The 13,352-nt window shown below is 38.2% G+C and overlaps 1 protein-coding gene across 1 annotated transcript; it reads right to left on the minus strand.

The window, feature by feature from the left end:
- Positions 1 to 5,604: 5,604 nt before the first annotated feature.
- OLFML1 (olfactomedin-like 1) lies at positions 5,605 to 12,197 on the minus strand. The gene is made up of 3 exons (XM_009892667.1): positions 12,072 to 12,197; positions 9,753 to 10,041; positions 5,605 to 6,383 (listed from the first exon to the last, which is right to left on the minus strand). The coding sequence occupies exons 1-3, from the start codon at positions 12,195 to 12,197 to the stop codon at positions 5,605 to 5,607; spliced, it is 1,194 nt and encodes a 397-aa protein (XP_009890969.1).
- Positions 12,198 to 13,352: the final 1,155 nt, after the last annotated feature.

The raw sequence follows: 13,352 nt of genomic DNA on the forward strand, positions 1-13,352 counted from the left end.
GACACCCCTTCTAGTGTGAACAAGGCCTCCCTTCCAAATCCACTTTCTGAAATATTCATGCCAATACTGCCCAGTTTTTGAGATCCAGATAAGCCCACTTTTAACAGAGAGAGAAAAGAAACCATTAGGACTTTTGCAGAGACATGCAAGTGTGGCATTATGGAGACACAACAGAAGTTAGAAGGAAACTTTCGGTTGCACCAGCAGGCTTTGAATTGGGCCCTAAATAGAAATAAGTGGCTGAAAATGTCATAATGAAGAAATCTGTGCATAAATCAAGCTGTTTAGAAGAGAAACAAATGGTATGGGCAGAGTGCTTGCCAATAAAATGCAACATAAGCAGTGACCATCATAGTCTATCAGTGAATACTTGCTCCACCCATTACTCGCTCTAAGTGATGCCAAGCAGCATGCCAGTTCTCCTGCAAGAAATGACATGACTGTCATTCCCCAGCAAATACTACTGCTTTGCCAGCACGCTGGAGTTCCTCCAGATCTGTAAATGGACCTTGTTTGTACTTGTGTTTGGTTTTCTGTAACTGCACTCCTTGGATTGTAGATTCCTTTTTTTGAACTCAATATAGTGCAAGTATAATAATACAGTGTTATCTTCTTATATGCGATGCAAACACATGAAAAGTTCAGCTAACTTAAAGAGCCAAAGGTCCCAATTTTTGCCTCCAGGAGGAGCTATTTCTTCAGTATTAGGTGAGCTGTAGCTCGGTTCTCCAGTCTCTTCTAAGCTTCCATGCACGTTTTTGCAGCGGTGTCCTCTGACTGATGAAAAGCACGCTGGGTGGGAAACAGCACACAGGGAAAAACATGCGCTGTTACATAGCAGGATGACAGTAAGCATGTAAGAGTTGCATTGCTTAGTGATAAACCCATCTGTAATAAACCTGGTGTGTGTTTTTCTTACATGGTGGCTGCTTGCATGAGTGCTGAAAGGAGCTCTCATCCTCCAGATCCAGGCAGATATACAAGAAGAAAAAGAAAAGAAAGGAAGATTATTTTTTTTCTGGGAAAGAAGCATATCTCTGATGGGCAGTGTAAAAATAAACCTAGTTATACTGGCATAATGTACACCGTTGTCCTAGCATCAAGCTCTGCTATACCAGTAATGCAGTTGCTTTTAGCACAGATCCTTAGCATCCAAAGAAGAAAGCACACTCTTGTCAGGAAGCTTAAATTCATCATACAGGTGTCAATAAGTCAGACATGGCTGAAACCCCTCCTGTCCATGATAATTTCAATTGCTTCCAGCACAAACAGGACATAATCCTTGTAGATTATGCTGACCTGAGCCAGCCTTCTGCAGAAGAGCTGGCAGAAAGAATGGAGGGCATGGAAGATGAGGAGCATCTGTCCAATGCAACCCTGCTATTTGATTTCACTATGCGAAGGCATGGTCATGATTTAATGCAGAAAAAGGATGAGGTAACTGATATCCGTGAAGAGGAGAGGGAGCGTTATCACAGCTAAAGCATTGAGGAGTGCTGTTGTTGTTAAAAGGATGATGATCCTGCTGTCATTTTTATGAGGATGACGACGATCCTGCTGTCATAGCGGAGAACACTGGATTCCACTCTAAGAGCTGCAGTGAAGCAAAAGAGCCAACCCAAGAGGATCTGTCTGTGTAGTATGAAAATGAAAATGCAGCGCTGCAAAAGTGGAAAGCTGGTGGTAAAGATCAAGTATATACACGGAGAAAGTGCAACAGGGACAACAGTGGATGTTACCTAGATGGTGAAGGTAGAGGTCATAAACTGTCATTCGTGTGTTTTTTGTTCCAAATGAAGACTTCTCTGTGTTCATCTCCTTGTACCAATATCATTCCCATGGTAACAATCAATCATATCATCTGCCTGCACTGGAAGCCAATGTCCTCTTTCATGCAGTTTTGTTATGGCTTACTACTGCCTTGCCAACAGCACTTTGTCTTTGCTTTTTGGAGGCTGGTATCTTGGAGCACATTATGCACTTTAGATATCTGTGACTCTTCCCTTTCTGATTCTGAACAAACATTCCTTATTTTTGCCCTTTGTCATCCCAGAGTTAACAAAATGTCTCGTCTGACTTTCTCAAAAATATCTTTGTGTGCTACCAGCTATGAAAATTGATCAAATCTATATATATTTATGAGATTATCAAGAAGCTGGAGGAGAAAGCATGCCTTCTTTCTCTTGCCTGAACGTTAACTGATCAGCAGAACAGGCAATATTCACACACGTGACTCTTTCTTGACCGTATCATTGCTGCTGTAAGCCCAAGAAACTGTTGTCACTGCAGTCCACAAAATTCGTATGCTACCTCAACCCACAGCCCATTTCCCAGCTTATTCCGTGCTGCAGGACCGGTAGCCTAATGCATTTTGTGTTCCAGAAAGACTGTGAGCAAGACTGAAGCGTTATGAGGTGGTGAAACACTGGAACAGGTTGCCCAGAGAAGTTGTAGATGCCCCATCCCTGGACACCTTCAAGGTCAGGTTGGACAGGGCTCTGAGTAACCTGATCTAGTTGAAGATGTCCCTGCTTATTGCAGGGGAGTTGGACTGTATGACCTTTAAAGGTCCCTTCCAACCTAAACCATTCTATGAAATTCATGAAACAAAGTCTTCAGCGATGTTGATCACAAAGACTGTGCCTCTGGCACGAATCACTAAAGGGAGAGATACATGTTTGCACTGTACTTATGGTCTTTCATGTGCATTCTTTCTTGGTACCTCTTTGAGATGAGCTATTGGGTTGAATGGCTTTCTGGTTGATTAAATAAGGCCATTCTTACATTCTGATGCTGGACAGGACAAGAATCAATGGGGTTGCATTTCAGCAAGGCAAATTGAAATTGTGCTTTAGGAAAAATGTTACAGCAGCTGGCTTTTGCATTGATGGAGTAAATTCTCTGGGAAAGTTGTGAAGTCCCTATCATTAAAGGCTTTAAAGAATAGTTTAGACAAGCTAATTCAATAATGCCTCCTTCTGTCCTTGTTCTCTTATGTTTGTACATAAATGGTTTGCCAACAAATCGGTATCGGGATTAACATCTGGGAATTCCAGCTCTTCAAATTGTTTGATTTTTCATATACATTTTTGAAACTAGAACGCTTGGAAATCCTGGGCTGCATAGGGAAGAGTGTGTCTAGTAGGTCGAGGGAGGTCATTCTCCCCCTCTACTCAGCACTGGTGAGGCCACAACTGGAATACTGTGTCCCGTTTTGGGCTCCCCAGTTCAAGAGGGACAGGGAACTGCTGGAGAGAGTCCCGAAAAGGACAACCAAGATGATTGAGGGATCGGAGCATCTCCCTTATGAAGAAAGGCTGAGAGAGCTGGGACTCTTTAGCCTGGAGAAAAGAAGGCTGAGGGGAGACCTTATTACTACTTACAAATATCTAAAGGGTGGGTTGAAGGAGGATGGAGCCACACTCTTCTCCGTGGTTCCCAGTGACAGGAAGAGGGGCAATGGGTGCAAGTTGGAACATAGGAAGTTCCATTCCAACACACGAAAAAACTTCTTTATAGTTAGGGTGACAGAGCACTGGCACAGGCTGCCCAGGGAGGTTGTGGAGTCCCCTTCTCTGGAGATTTTCAAAACCTGCCTGGATGCAATCCTGAATAATGTGCTCTAGGCAATCCTGCTTTAGCAGGGGAGTTGGACTAGATGATCTCTAGAGGTCCCTTCCAACTCTGAAAATTCTGTGATTCTGTGAAATTTGCCCCTCCTTATAACTGAACTTCAATGTTGAGATTTGTGAAAACTTTGTTATTCTATTTTATTTGTTTTCATTTCTTTTGGATTCTGTACAATATGAAATTATCTAGTGAAACTCATCTGTACAAACCTTTCTCGTTTTGTCAAAACTAGGTAGTACCTTTAATTTATTATGAGGCTTGGATTTCCAGGGCAGCAAGGTTCAGAAAAGACCCTGCCTGATCTTCTGAGGATTGCTCATTGAAATCTCCATATAGAATAATAACATAGGCTTTCTCTGTTGTGCAATAGTGTAGCGCATAGCATATTCTAAGAATGCCTTTTATAAAGAGCCAACTCATTCCATATTTACATCAAAAGCCTTTATTTGTTAAGTAAAGAAAATTACACATCCTTTTGCAGTAACAGATCTCAAAGGATTCCCAAGGTGGCTAATACCATTTTGTATTTCTGTGTTTGCAATTTTACAGGTGAGGAATAAAAGTCCAAATATTTGAATCTGCCTTTGACCCATGGTTGCACAGGAAATCAGTGCCAGCTCACCTTACTTTCAGCCTGAGGATGTCTTTAACTGTGCTTCCTATGGCTTCTGTAACACAGAATTAATGCTGTAGTCATTAATGCTTCTTAAAATGATATAGTTTCGTTTGCTAAAGGCAGAGTAGCACTGTTGTAACTCAGCAGTCCATACACTCTTTGTTGTATTCTAGGACTCCTTTTCAAAATCATTCCCTGATGTTTGGCTGTTCCGTTGAAGCTATTTTTAAACACAACAACAGCTCTTTCAGTGTAAAGAACAAAATGGGCTTTCTGTAGAAACAGCTGTGGATCGCTTTTCAAGCACCGTTTTTTGTGGTGTGGGGGTTTTTTTGGTTGTGGTGGGTTTTTTTTGGGGTGTGTTATTAAACAGAAATGAAGCTGTCATTAAAATCCAAAAACTACAGCCAGTCCCTGTATTTCACAAGTAAAAGTTTAAGGTTTGTTTGGGTTTTTAAATATTATTTTTGAAACAAAAATGTGTTTGTATTTATCTGGGTTTTATCTGTTACAAAACCAGGACTAACCAGTGGCATGCCCTCACTTGCACTATTGTGGTCATCAGGGCCACCTTTTCTGTACAGGTATTTTACTGGAGTCAGAGGATAGGATAAGAAAGATTCTGCTATGAGCAATGGAAGTGATTTTAAGTACTGAGAAAATGTCTCACAACTAGATGCTGAAAGAGGACTAATAAGAAAGGAAACAATGAAAGACTGATATGTAAAAAAATTTAAAAAAGTGTATAGTACAAAACAGATCATCTAGGAACATATGTACAAGAACTCTATCTTAAAAATAAACCACGTGTGTGAGGTTGTGTACTCTTATGCTTTGTGATATAGTAAACCTCTCCTGTTAAAACTTTATAGATAATTTCTCTGGAAGCATGTGATTTTATAGTGCACACAAGAGTGCTTCCTACAGTGAGCTTCAGGGTGGTGAATGTTGTCAGATAGTGTGTATTGGACAGGAAGGACTTCTGATTTGATTTCCACAGCAGTGAATCAGAAGACATAGTTTTGATAGGAAGAGGACATGTCAGAGATGGATTATTATTTTTTAAATTAACCTTATATTATTTTTTTTTTTAATTAACTTTAGTGTTTAAGACTAATTTGTGGATGTGTGTGAATTGTACATGTGTGGTATTTAGTCATCATGTAATTCATATTAATGGAATCTTTACATATTCTTAATTGGACATTAGTTTAAGATCACTGGGGTATGTAAGCCTAAATTTATGTAAAATATATTAAAGTTGTAACAGATGGGAATAATGTAATTTTAATACACTTTAATGACTGTTGACATGGGACTGATAGCTTTTAAGTGTATTTGAAAAGTTGCTAAAGATTCTAAACTTTTTGCTTTGTGTGAAGCTTGTAAATGATCTGGGACCCATCACCCCAAGCAAAGAGTTGCTTTTCTTTAGGATTGTAATGTATAGTGGAATGGCTACCCTGACGTTTTGGAAAATGCAATGTTGGGATTTCATAAGTGTTTACAGCATCCAAAACATCATAAACACATTGTATGCGAGAGGTGCCTCCACTAGGAAAGTTGTAGACAACATAGAGCGTGTTGCATGCCATGAAAGCTGCTTCAGCATCCTTGCTAGTGCACGATGTGTCCCAAGTGTGCTCTACTGCCATGGTTATATGGTTGATTTTAGTAATTACAATGTTTCCTCCAGTCTCTGGTTCTGCATGTATTGCCCAGAGCCCTTGCTCATCAATGGCAAGATCTATTTTTGTGGATGGAGAAAGCTGATAGGCAGGAACCCTTCCAGCCCCTGGCAGTAGCATTTGGTCAGATATATTTCTTTTCTGGATATTGAATTTAATTATCTCATTTAAGGAGCCATATCTGTGGTAGAACAGGAAACCCTGATATATGATGTGGCCAGTTCCTTCCCAGGGAAATGGCAAGGGGATTCTGCGAGCTTTTAGTGTGTGATTGCTTTCCATGAATGTCATGATATTTGCAAATTCAAAAATAACATTATTTACAGAACCATTTAATAAATAAATCTTTGTATGCTTTTTGCCAGGATCTTTCATCCAAGAGCCGTGCTTATCTCCAGTCTTCTTAACTATCTTTAGGGACTTAATACCTGCAAGCATGTGGTCACAACCTGCAAGGAAACACCCAAAGACAAAAAAATAAATAAATTAGAATTTCTGTGAATTTTGTAGTTTCCTTTATTTGAGTTACTTAGCTTCCTTCCAAGTCAACTATAAGGCCACGGTCAATGTATCAACAAAGGTATCAGCAGCGTGGCTATAGTAAGTAGCATTGAAGCTGATTTTATAAGATGTGTTCAGCATTTCCTGCTAAGGATACTACATATCTTTAGCTACTCATAGAATCATAGAATTGTCTAGGTTGGAAGAGACCCTTGGGATCATCGAGTCCAACCATCTACCCTACTCTACAAAGTTCTCCCCTACACCATATCCCCCAACACCACATCTAAACAGCTCTTAAACACATCCAGGGATGGTGACTCAACCACCTCCCTGGGCAACACCTCATAGTGTGCTGTTTTCTACTCTTTTAGACCAGTGTTATCTAAAAGGGATTGTATTTGTATACCTGAGAGGAGACTGAGAACACAGTGATCCTCTGACTATTCTTGCCAGTTCTTTTACAGGGCTGTAATTTTTACTTCAGAGAAGTGATTTCTGTTTCAGATCAACACAATAAAATAATCAAATTTATTTCTTATTGAAGGCATGCAAATTAAAATCCATTTTCCTGGTATGCTTATGTACACTGTATGTGTACAGTATTTTTGTTTAAGGAGTTCTCTTATACTTTGTTAGACTCTTTTTTTTGCATTTAGAGTATGAAGACAAATAAAAACAGATCATCATAACACAAAGCCAAAACACTGGGTTATTGTCCCATTCCCCTTCCCAACACCTGCAGCACAAAGGAACTAGATATTAAGTACATGACAAAGTCGGGAATGGCCATACATTAAGGTGGTCTTTAAATGAATTGGTATCATGTTTGTGTTATCAATTCTTATACTAGAAGCATGGCTAGTGAAACAACATAGTTGTACCTCACTATAGGGATTAAATTGGCACTAGCAGAGAGCGAGTCATAGTTTTGTCTTTGTTACATTTTGTATGCACTTTTCACAGACGTTTAAGACCAAAAAGCACCAAGCTTGTGAAGACTCAGGCATTTAGACACCAAGATCTTTATCAAGGACTATCCTTTCCAGGAAAAACTCTACTGCAAAGTATATTAGCAAGCTTGTTTACCAAAGGCATTCATAAATTACAAGAGACACTATTTGAAGTTCAAAGAATTGCCTTTAGTGAAGTGCAGCCATTTTAGCAGACAGAACAAACAAAGCCCTAAGACAAGAAGTTCTGGCAGAGGATGAAATGGAGAAAGCAAAAACAGCCGCTCTATTTGGCCTGATACGAACTTAAGAAGTCAATGGCAAGATTCCAGTTGCCTGTAGAAAGCAACCTTTATGTCATTTGTGTGTACTGATACCCTCTAGCCAAAGCATTTGGATATTGCTGCTACAACAAGGATTTTTTTTGTTGGAAGTCCTCAGCCTGGGTGCACCTTCCCTGAGCAAGCCACAATAGCTTTCCCAAAAGCTAACATTTACTGATTAGATAGGTTCTAGAAACTTAAAACTGTTGAGTCAAAATGCCTAGCCAGCCTTAGCAACATCTTCCTCTGCAGAAGAAATAACCAGATTACGATCTGAAATCTATGAATAGTGTCTCTCTTCCCGAGAGGAGCTTTTTAACTCTCCTTGGCTTTCAAAACAGCTTGCAGGAAGACTGAGAAACTGAGACATTCACAGTGAGCAAAAAATTTACCAAAATTGTTCCACATTCTCCACGATACCTTCAAAGCCCACTCTTTCTTATCACACCCCAAAATGTGTGGAAGATAATTTCCCATTTCCCACCCAAAGCGGGACAAGGTATCAATTATTGCATTTAAAAACAGTGATTCTACTTGATTGTTATTTCCAAGTCTGTGTGAACTTGAACCAAAACCAGTAACAAAGTTGGACTTAAAAAACCACTTTTTTGCTAGAGGTTTGGAGCAACTCAGCAAAAATAATCGTAACTTCTGGTTAATAGATGGTAGCATAGAAGCAGAGCTGCTATTTGCTGGAGCTGAGGGTCCTTCTACTTTTTCCAAGTGCTGTAAAATCTACACAAGGACCAGTTTTACCATTGTCTTCAATGGGAAAAGCATCTGACTAGTATTGACAAAAGTAAAGTTGCTATGAACTGCTGCAATAAAATTAAAAGTAATCATTTCCAACAAGGGAAAACGTAAAGTATTTTTTTCCCCTCTGAGACTCCCAGAAACATATAATGTTCAAAGTGTCCTTACCACAGTCAGTTTAAAAATCCCTAAATTTTTCTGTCTTTCAAAAAATGCCTAATGTTCAAAAAATCTATATATAGAAAAAAGAAGTCTTGATATTTGGAGCACTCAATTGTGGTGTAAGATTAGAACTTATAAGCAGAATAGTTGATTGGTTCTGTTACCATCTGCCTTAATACTCTTCCCGGAAAAGTTCAAGGAACAGATTGTGAACTTATTTATAGACTGAAATCAGCCCAATTCTATTTAAATTAGTGGAATTGTATAATCAATGATGCTAAAGATCTTTCACCTGGCTTTTTTAAAAAATGGCAGTTTATATTTCTTATTGTTTATTTTTCATTTCATGCTACTTTTGAAGGCAAATGAAACAGACTAATTCAAATATGTCTACAATATGTAATTTACATCTATAACTCAACTTCTTAAGGTGAAGATACTTATAACTATAAAACTTAATTTGTTTTTTAAAAAGTATAGATTGTGTATATATTGTTCGTACTAGGTACCTTAACACTTAATTTTCAAATCAGAACTGAGCTTTGCTTGCAGCTAAGCCAGTATGCTCTCTTGATAAAGTACGGGAAGGGAGAGGGAGAGAAAGTATAACAGAGGAGGACAGTAAAAGAGGTGCAAATTGTAGAAGTGAATTAAGTCTTTTTATTAACTCGTGAGTTCACTTCTGAGTTGAGGTTTTGACCCCTGCCCACTCCAAACAACAAAGACCACCATTAATTCCTTGCTGTTGCTGCAATACTCAGAAGTGCACCATCATTTTTTCTGGGACTTTGCAAGACCATACCTTTAGAGGCTTTTTACATTACTTAATAATAAAAAAGTATCTTCCAAAGAATCAACTTGATATGCAGTAGAATATCTGCAACATAAATTTTTTAATTGTATTTTCTTCCCTTCTTTTTTTTTTTTTTTGGTTGTGGTTTTGTGTTTGGTTTTTAGTGTGGGGTTTTTTTTTTTAAGTCTAGTATTTGTACAGCCAACCCCCCCACGAAATTATCTGTGGTATCACATAGCTTATGAAAATCAGTTATCCCTATATCATCATGTATGCATTGGCTAGGGGACTGGCTTGTTCATATCAAATTTCTGAAAAATAAATTGTTCTTACTTGCATTAAGCATGAGTTTGAGTTTCTTTTTTTCTTCTGCTTCTTCAAATAGCTGCTGCTTCACCAGGTCTTCGTGTACTTCTATACATGTATTAGAATCTGTGACAGATCCAAAATAGTCAATGTCCCTTTGTGCTCGTTCAATTCTTGTTAGCAAATTCTCTACTTGGCTTTTAACCTCAGCCTTATAATTGTTCAGTCCTGCCAGGCGTGACAGTACCATCTTTGAAAAGTCTCGGAATTCTTCCACGTAATCCAGTATGTCTTGGTTGCATTTTTCCAGCCTCTTCTTGAGTTAGAACACAGGAAGAAAATACATGGGTATACGTGTACATTCTGTATAGATTACAACCTTATTCATGATTACTTTAAAACCCACTGCTATTCTCTCCTTTCGAGTCCCCTTGACCCCCATCTACTTCAAACCAATGGTCTGTTGCTGTATATCAACATGAAAAGGACATATTAGACGGGCACTAGTATTTGCAGTTCTGGACAAAAATACACTTTTCTTTTTTTTTTTTCTTGATGTGGTTACTGACAACCACATCCTTTGTTTTGCTGCCTAAAGGGGAAAAAGTGCTCAGTGGAAACAGCCAGAGATACTTAAGGGCAGACGATCTCCGATTACTTGCGTCCCAGAAACTTTTCAGAACTCATCCTGTAGGACCACCAGTGAAGCAGTCTCAAAAAGTTTTCTGCAGGAAATCTACAAACGTGAACATTTCACATAAATACACCTCTTCTGACCAAGACAGTGTCTAGTGTGGCTGGTTTTTGTCCATTTAAAATGAAAAATGCAAATATTGACATCTCTGTGTTTGAGAAGTTTTGGGTTTTTCTATTGGTCAAATTGTTGTCTGTATTTAAAAAAAACAAACAGATGTTTCTTTATACCTAGTTTCAAATTATCAATGTTTTTAAAAGTGACGAAAGTGATTTCTCTGTTGTAATGCAGCCGCTTCTGTAAATATCATAGGTGGCCTGAAAATGGAAGCCCAACTGCCACTTTGGGAAGATGAGAAAATTGAGCCAATATTTAAACCCAAACTCACAATCTTAGTAGATCTAACTGCTAGATTGTGTGTTCTGATTTGGTGCTTTATGCACAGATTTCAGGGGTTTTGGTTTAAGGTTGTGTTTGACTGGAGAATGTCTGAGTTTACTGGATGATTAGTAGAGTATGCATGTGTTCCACGTAAACATGGTGGTGTTGGTTTGTTTGTTTTGCAAGGTGTGGTGTTTGTGTGTGCCCCTTCCTCCTCATTTATATGTGACCATAAGTCCCCAAGAAGTTGTTTAATTACGTCTACAAAAGTTTATTTTAAATGTTTTCAAGTGTTCTCTTCAATATCTGCCTCATCCTTTTTCCTGTTCTTTCTTTGGTGCCCTGGGCACCAAATGCCACAGATGGAATTGAGTGATTTTTAATGTGTGCCAAATGAAAGGAAACTACCATGTGAAGTTATTCCTATAGCGGTTAATAAAATTTATCTCTCAGTCTACACAATGGGAACATAATACCAGGCTAATCCTTCAGTTCTTTCTGTGTTGTGAAGTTAAGACCAGTGAGAGCTTTGTATGAAAAGGGAATCAGAGATCAGAGAAGTTAAAGCTTCTCTAAAAGTCTACCAGTGCAAGTCAGGAGCCAAGGACATGTTAACGATTTAAGATAAACTATGTATGATTACAACATGTCAATACCAAAAAGATATTTTGCAGTACTGGTAGTTTTTTACTGCAGAAAAAGAAGCAAGTACTGATCATTTTATATAACTAATGGAAAGCAAATACCTATTTCAGTCTCCCAGTTGTTAAGGGATTATTTCAACTCCTAGTTAAAGTGCAGATACACTACTAGTTTACACAAATGTGTCTTAAACTACTCTTCCAGGAAGGTTCATCTGTACATAGCAAAAATACTTGATAAATTTCTGTCTCCTTGTTGATACTTGACAGCAATTCTACCGGTCACAATATGGTTATACTGTTCCCTAGGATGGACTGTGACAGTGCTATAAACATTTACATGTTTAGCTAAATTCACTGATGTCATAAAAATATAAAAGTGGTAACAGAATGAAAATAGCATTCTGAAATTATATCCTGCAATAAATAATGGTGTGGTAATTAGGAATCATTATAGTTAAAGTTTTAGCTACAATTTTACTTATTTATTTGAAAAAGCTGGAAATTTATCTTCCTGATATTGTTTAGCATACAAACTGTTCTGTGTTCACATGCATAGAAGAACATTCATACATTTTCAAGCCTCTTTGCACTTAGGCAGTATTAGAGAAGGATACAGATAGCACGTACCTCTAAAGATAGGAAACGGCGGTCAATGTAGTTCATCAGAGCTGCATCTTGCATCATATATTGTGCTGCTCCCATGACGCTCGTGAGGAATGGAACTAATAAAAATCGGAGTTGCAAGACTACCATTGTTTCATAAAATTTTGAAGCGAAATAGTAGTGAATTAATTGTGTGTGTGTGTGTATGTGTGGAGGGCAATCCCAAACACTACTGCCAGTCCAGGATTATATGAAATTTAACAGTTGTCTGATGCCACGATGTGAAAAAGTAATACTCAAAATTACGAAAAAGTAAAAAATATTGCAGCTGCAAGTATTGAAAAGGCTGCTGCAGTTTATCATTAAAAAAGTAAAGTTGTGGAAGAGGAACTGAATGTGTTTATTTCTAGAAGCCAGATGACTGCTTTCCAGTTTGTGATCCTATGATTAATCCCAGATGTTCGGTACTGAGTCACATAAAGCCTGTAGGCCAAATTTTATTAAATACAAATAAAAATAATTTATTTTCCCTCCTTTCTCCTCCCATCTGCTTTCCCGTGTGACCAACACTGTGCAGTATGGACTTGGTGTAAGTTAGCATAGATTCAAAGTCAGTGAAGCACTGGTCATTCTTTCATAGAAATGTCTAATGCATAATGTCTGTAGCTATTTCAACAACCACAGCTGTTACTGTAAAACAATCTGAAGCAATTGTTTTCACTTCTAGTATTCAGCCTATTTACAGTAAGACTGAAAACCATAGATAAAATTATTTATAAAAAAAATTTTTTCCTTTCCCTCTTGTCTTGACAGTACTTTTCTAGCTAAAGTCAATATCCTTAACACAGTTCTCTGACAATTTAATAGAGTCCTTGATAGGTCTCTTCTTTCACAATAATAATTCTACTTAGGATGCCTTAAAAATTAATTATAGTTAACTTACATGAGTCTATTGCATTTGAGGCAATTTTTTTTTCTTCATAATTTCCATGACTGAATGCCTTGTCTGGAAATATATATGGCTATGCTAACATTGTATTTGCTAGGAAACTGTGTGTTAGGATGTTAGAAAGCTCCCTTTGTATCTGAAGCCAAACTGAATGTCTCTGTTTCTCTTTCTCAGAATTCTCCGCCTCTTCCTCCCCCCCCGCCCCGTTTATTTCTCTACAGTTTTTTTCTCACATTTGCACAGCTTTCCTTTTCTTTCTGACTGCCTTGTGTGTAAGCATGTGACTTGTGACAGAATTCATGAAGACGTCTCGCAGCAAGCTTGACTGTTGTGAGGTACAGTTATGTGTGCTTTAC

The sequence above is a fragment of the Charadrius vociferus genome, unplaced genomic scaffold, assembly GCF_000708025.1.
Source record: "Charadrius vociferus isolate BGI_N301 unplaced genomic scaffold, ASM70802v2 scaffold19, whole genome shotgun sequence".
In the NCBI taxonomy this organism is placed as follows: domain Eukaryota; kingdom Metazoa; phylum Chordata; class Aves; order Charadriiformes; family Charadriidae; genus Charadrius; species Charadrius vociferus.

Bases quoted from the DNA above. Each gene is read 5' to 3' on its own strand.
- OLFML1 (XM_009892667.1), bottom strand. From the start codon at position 12,197: ATGGTAGTCTTGCAACTCCGATTTTTATTAGTTCCATTCCTCACGAGC. The intron at 10,042-12,071 runs GTACGTGCTATC...TTCTAACTCAAG, and splicing joins GCCGTTTCCTATCTTTAGAG to AAGAGGCTGGAAAAATGCAA. The intron at 6,384-9,752 runs GTAAGAACAATT...GTTTCCTTGCAG, and splicing joins CAAACTCATGCTTAATGCAA to GTTGTGACCACATGCTTGCA.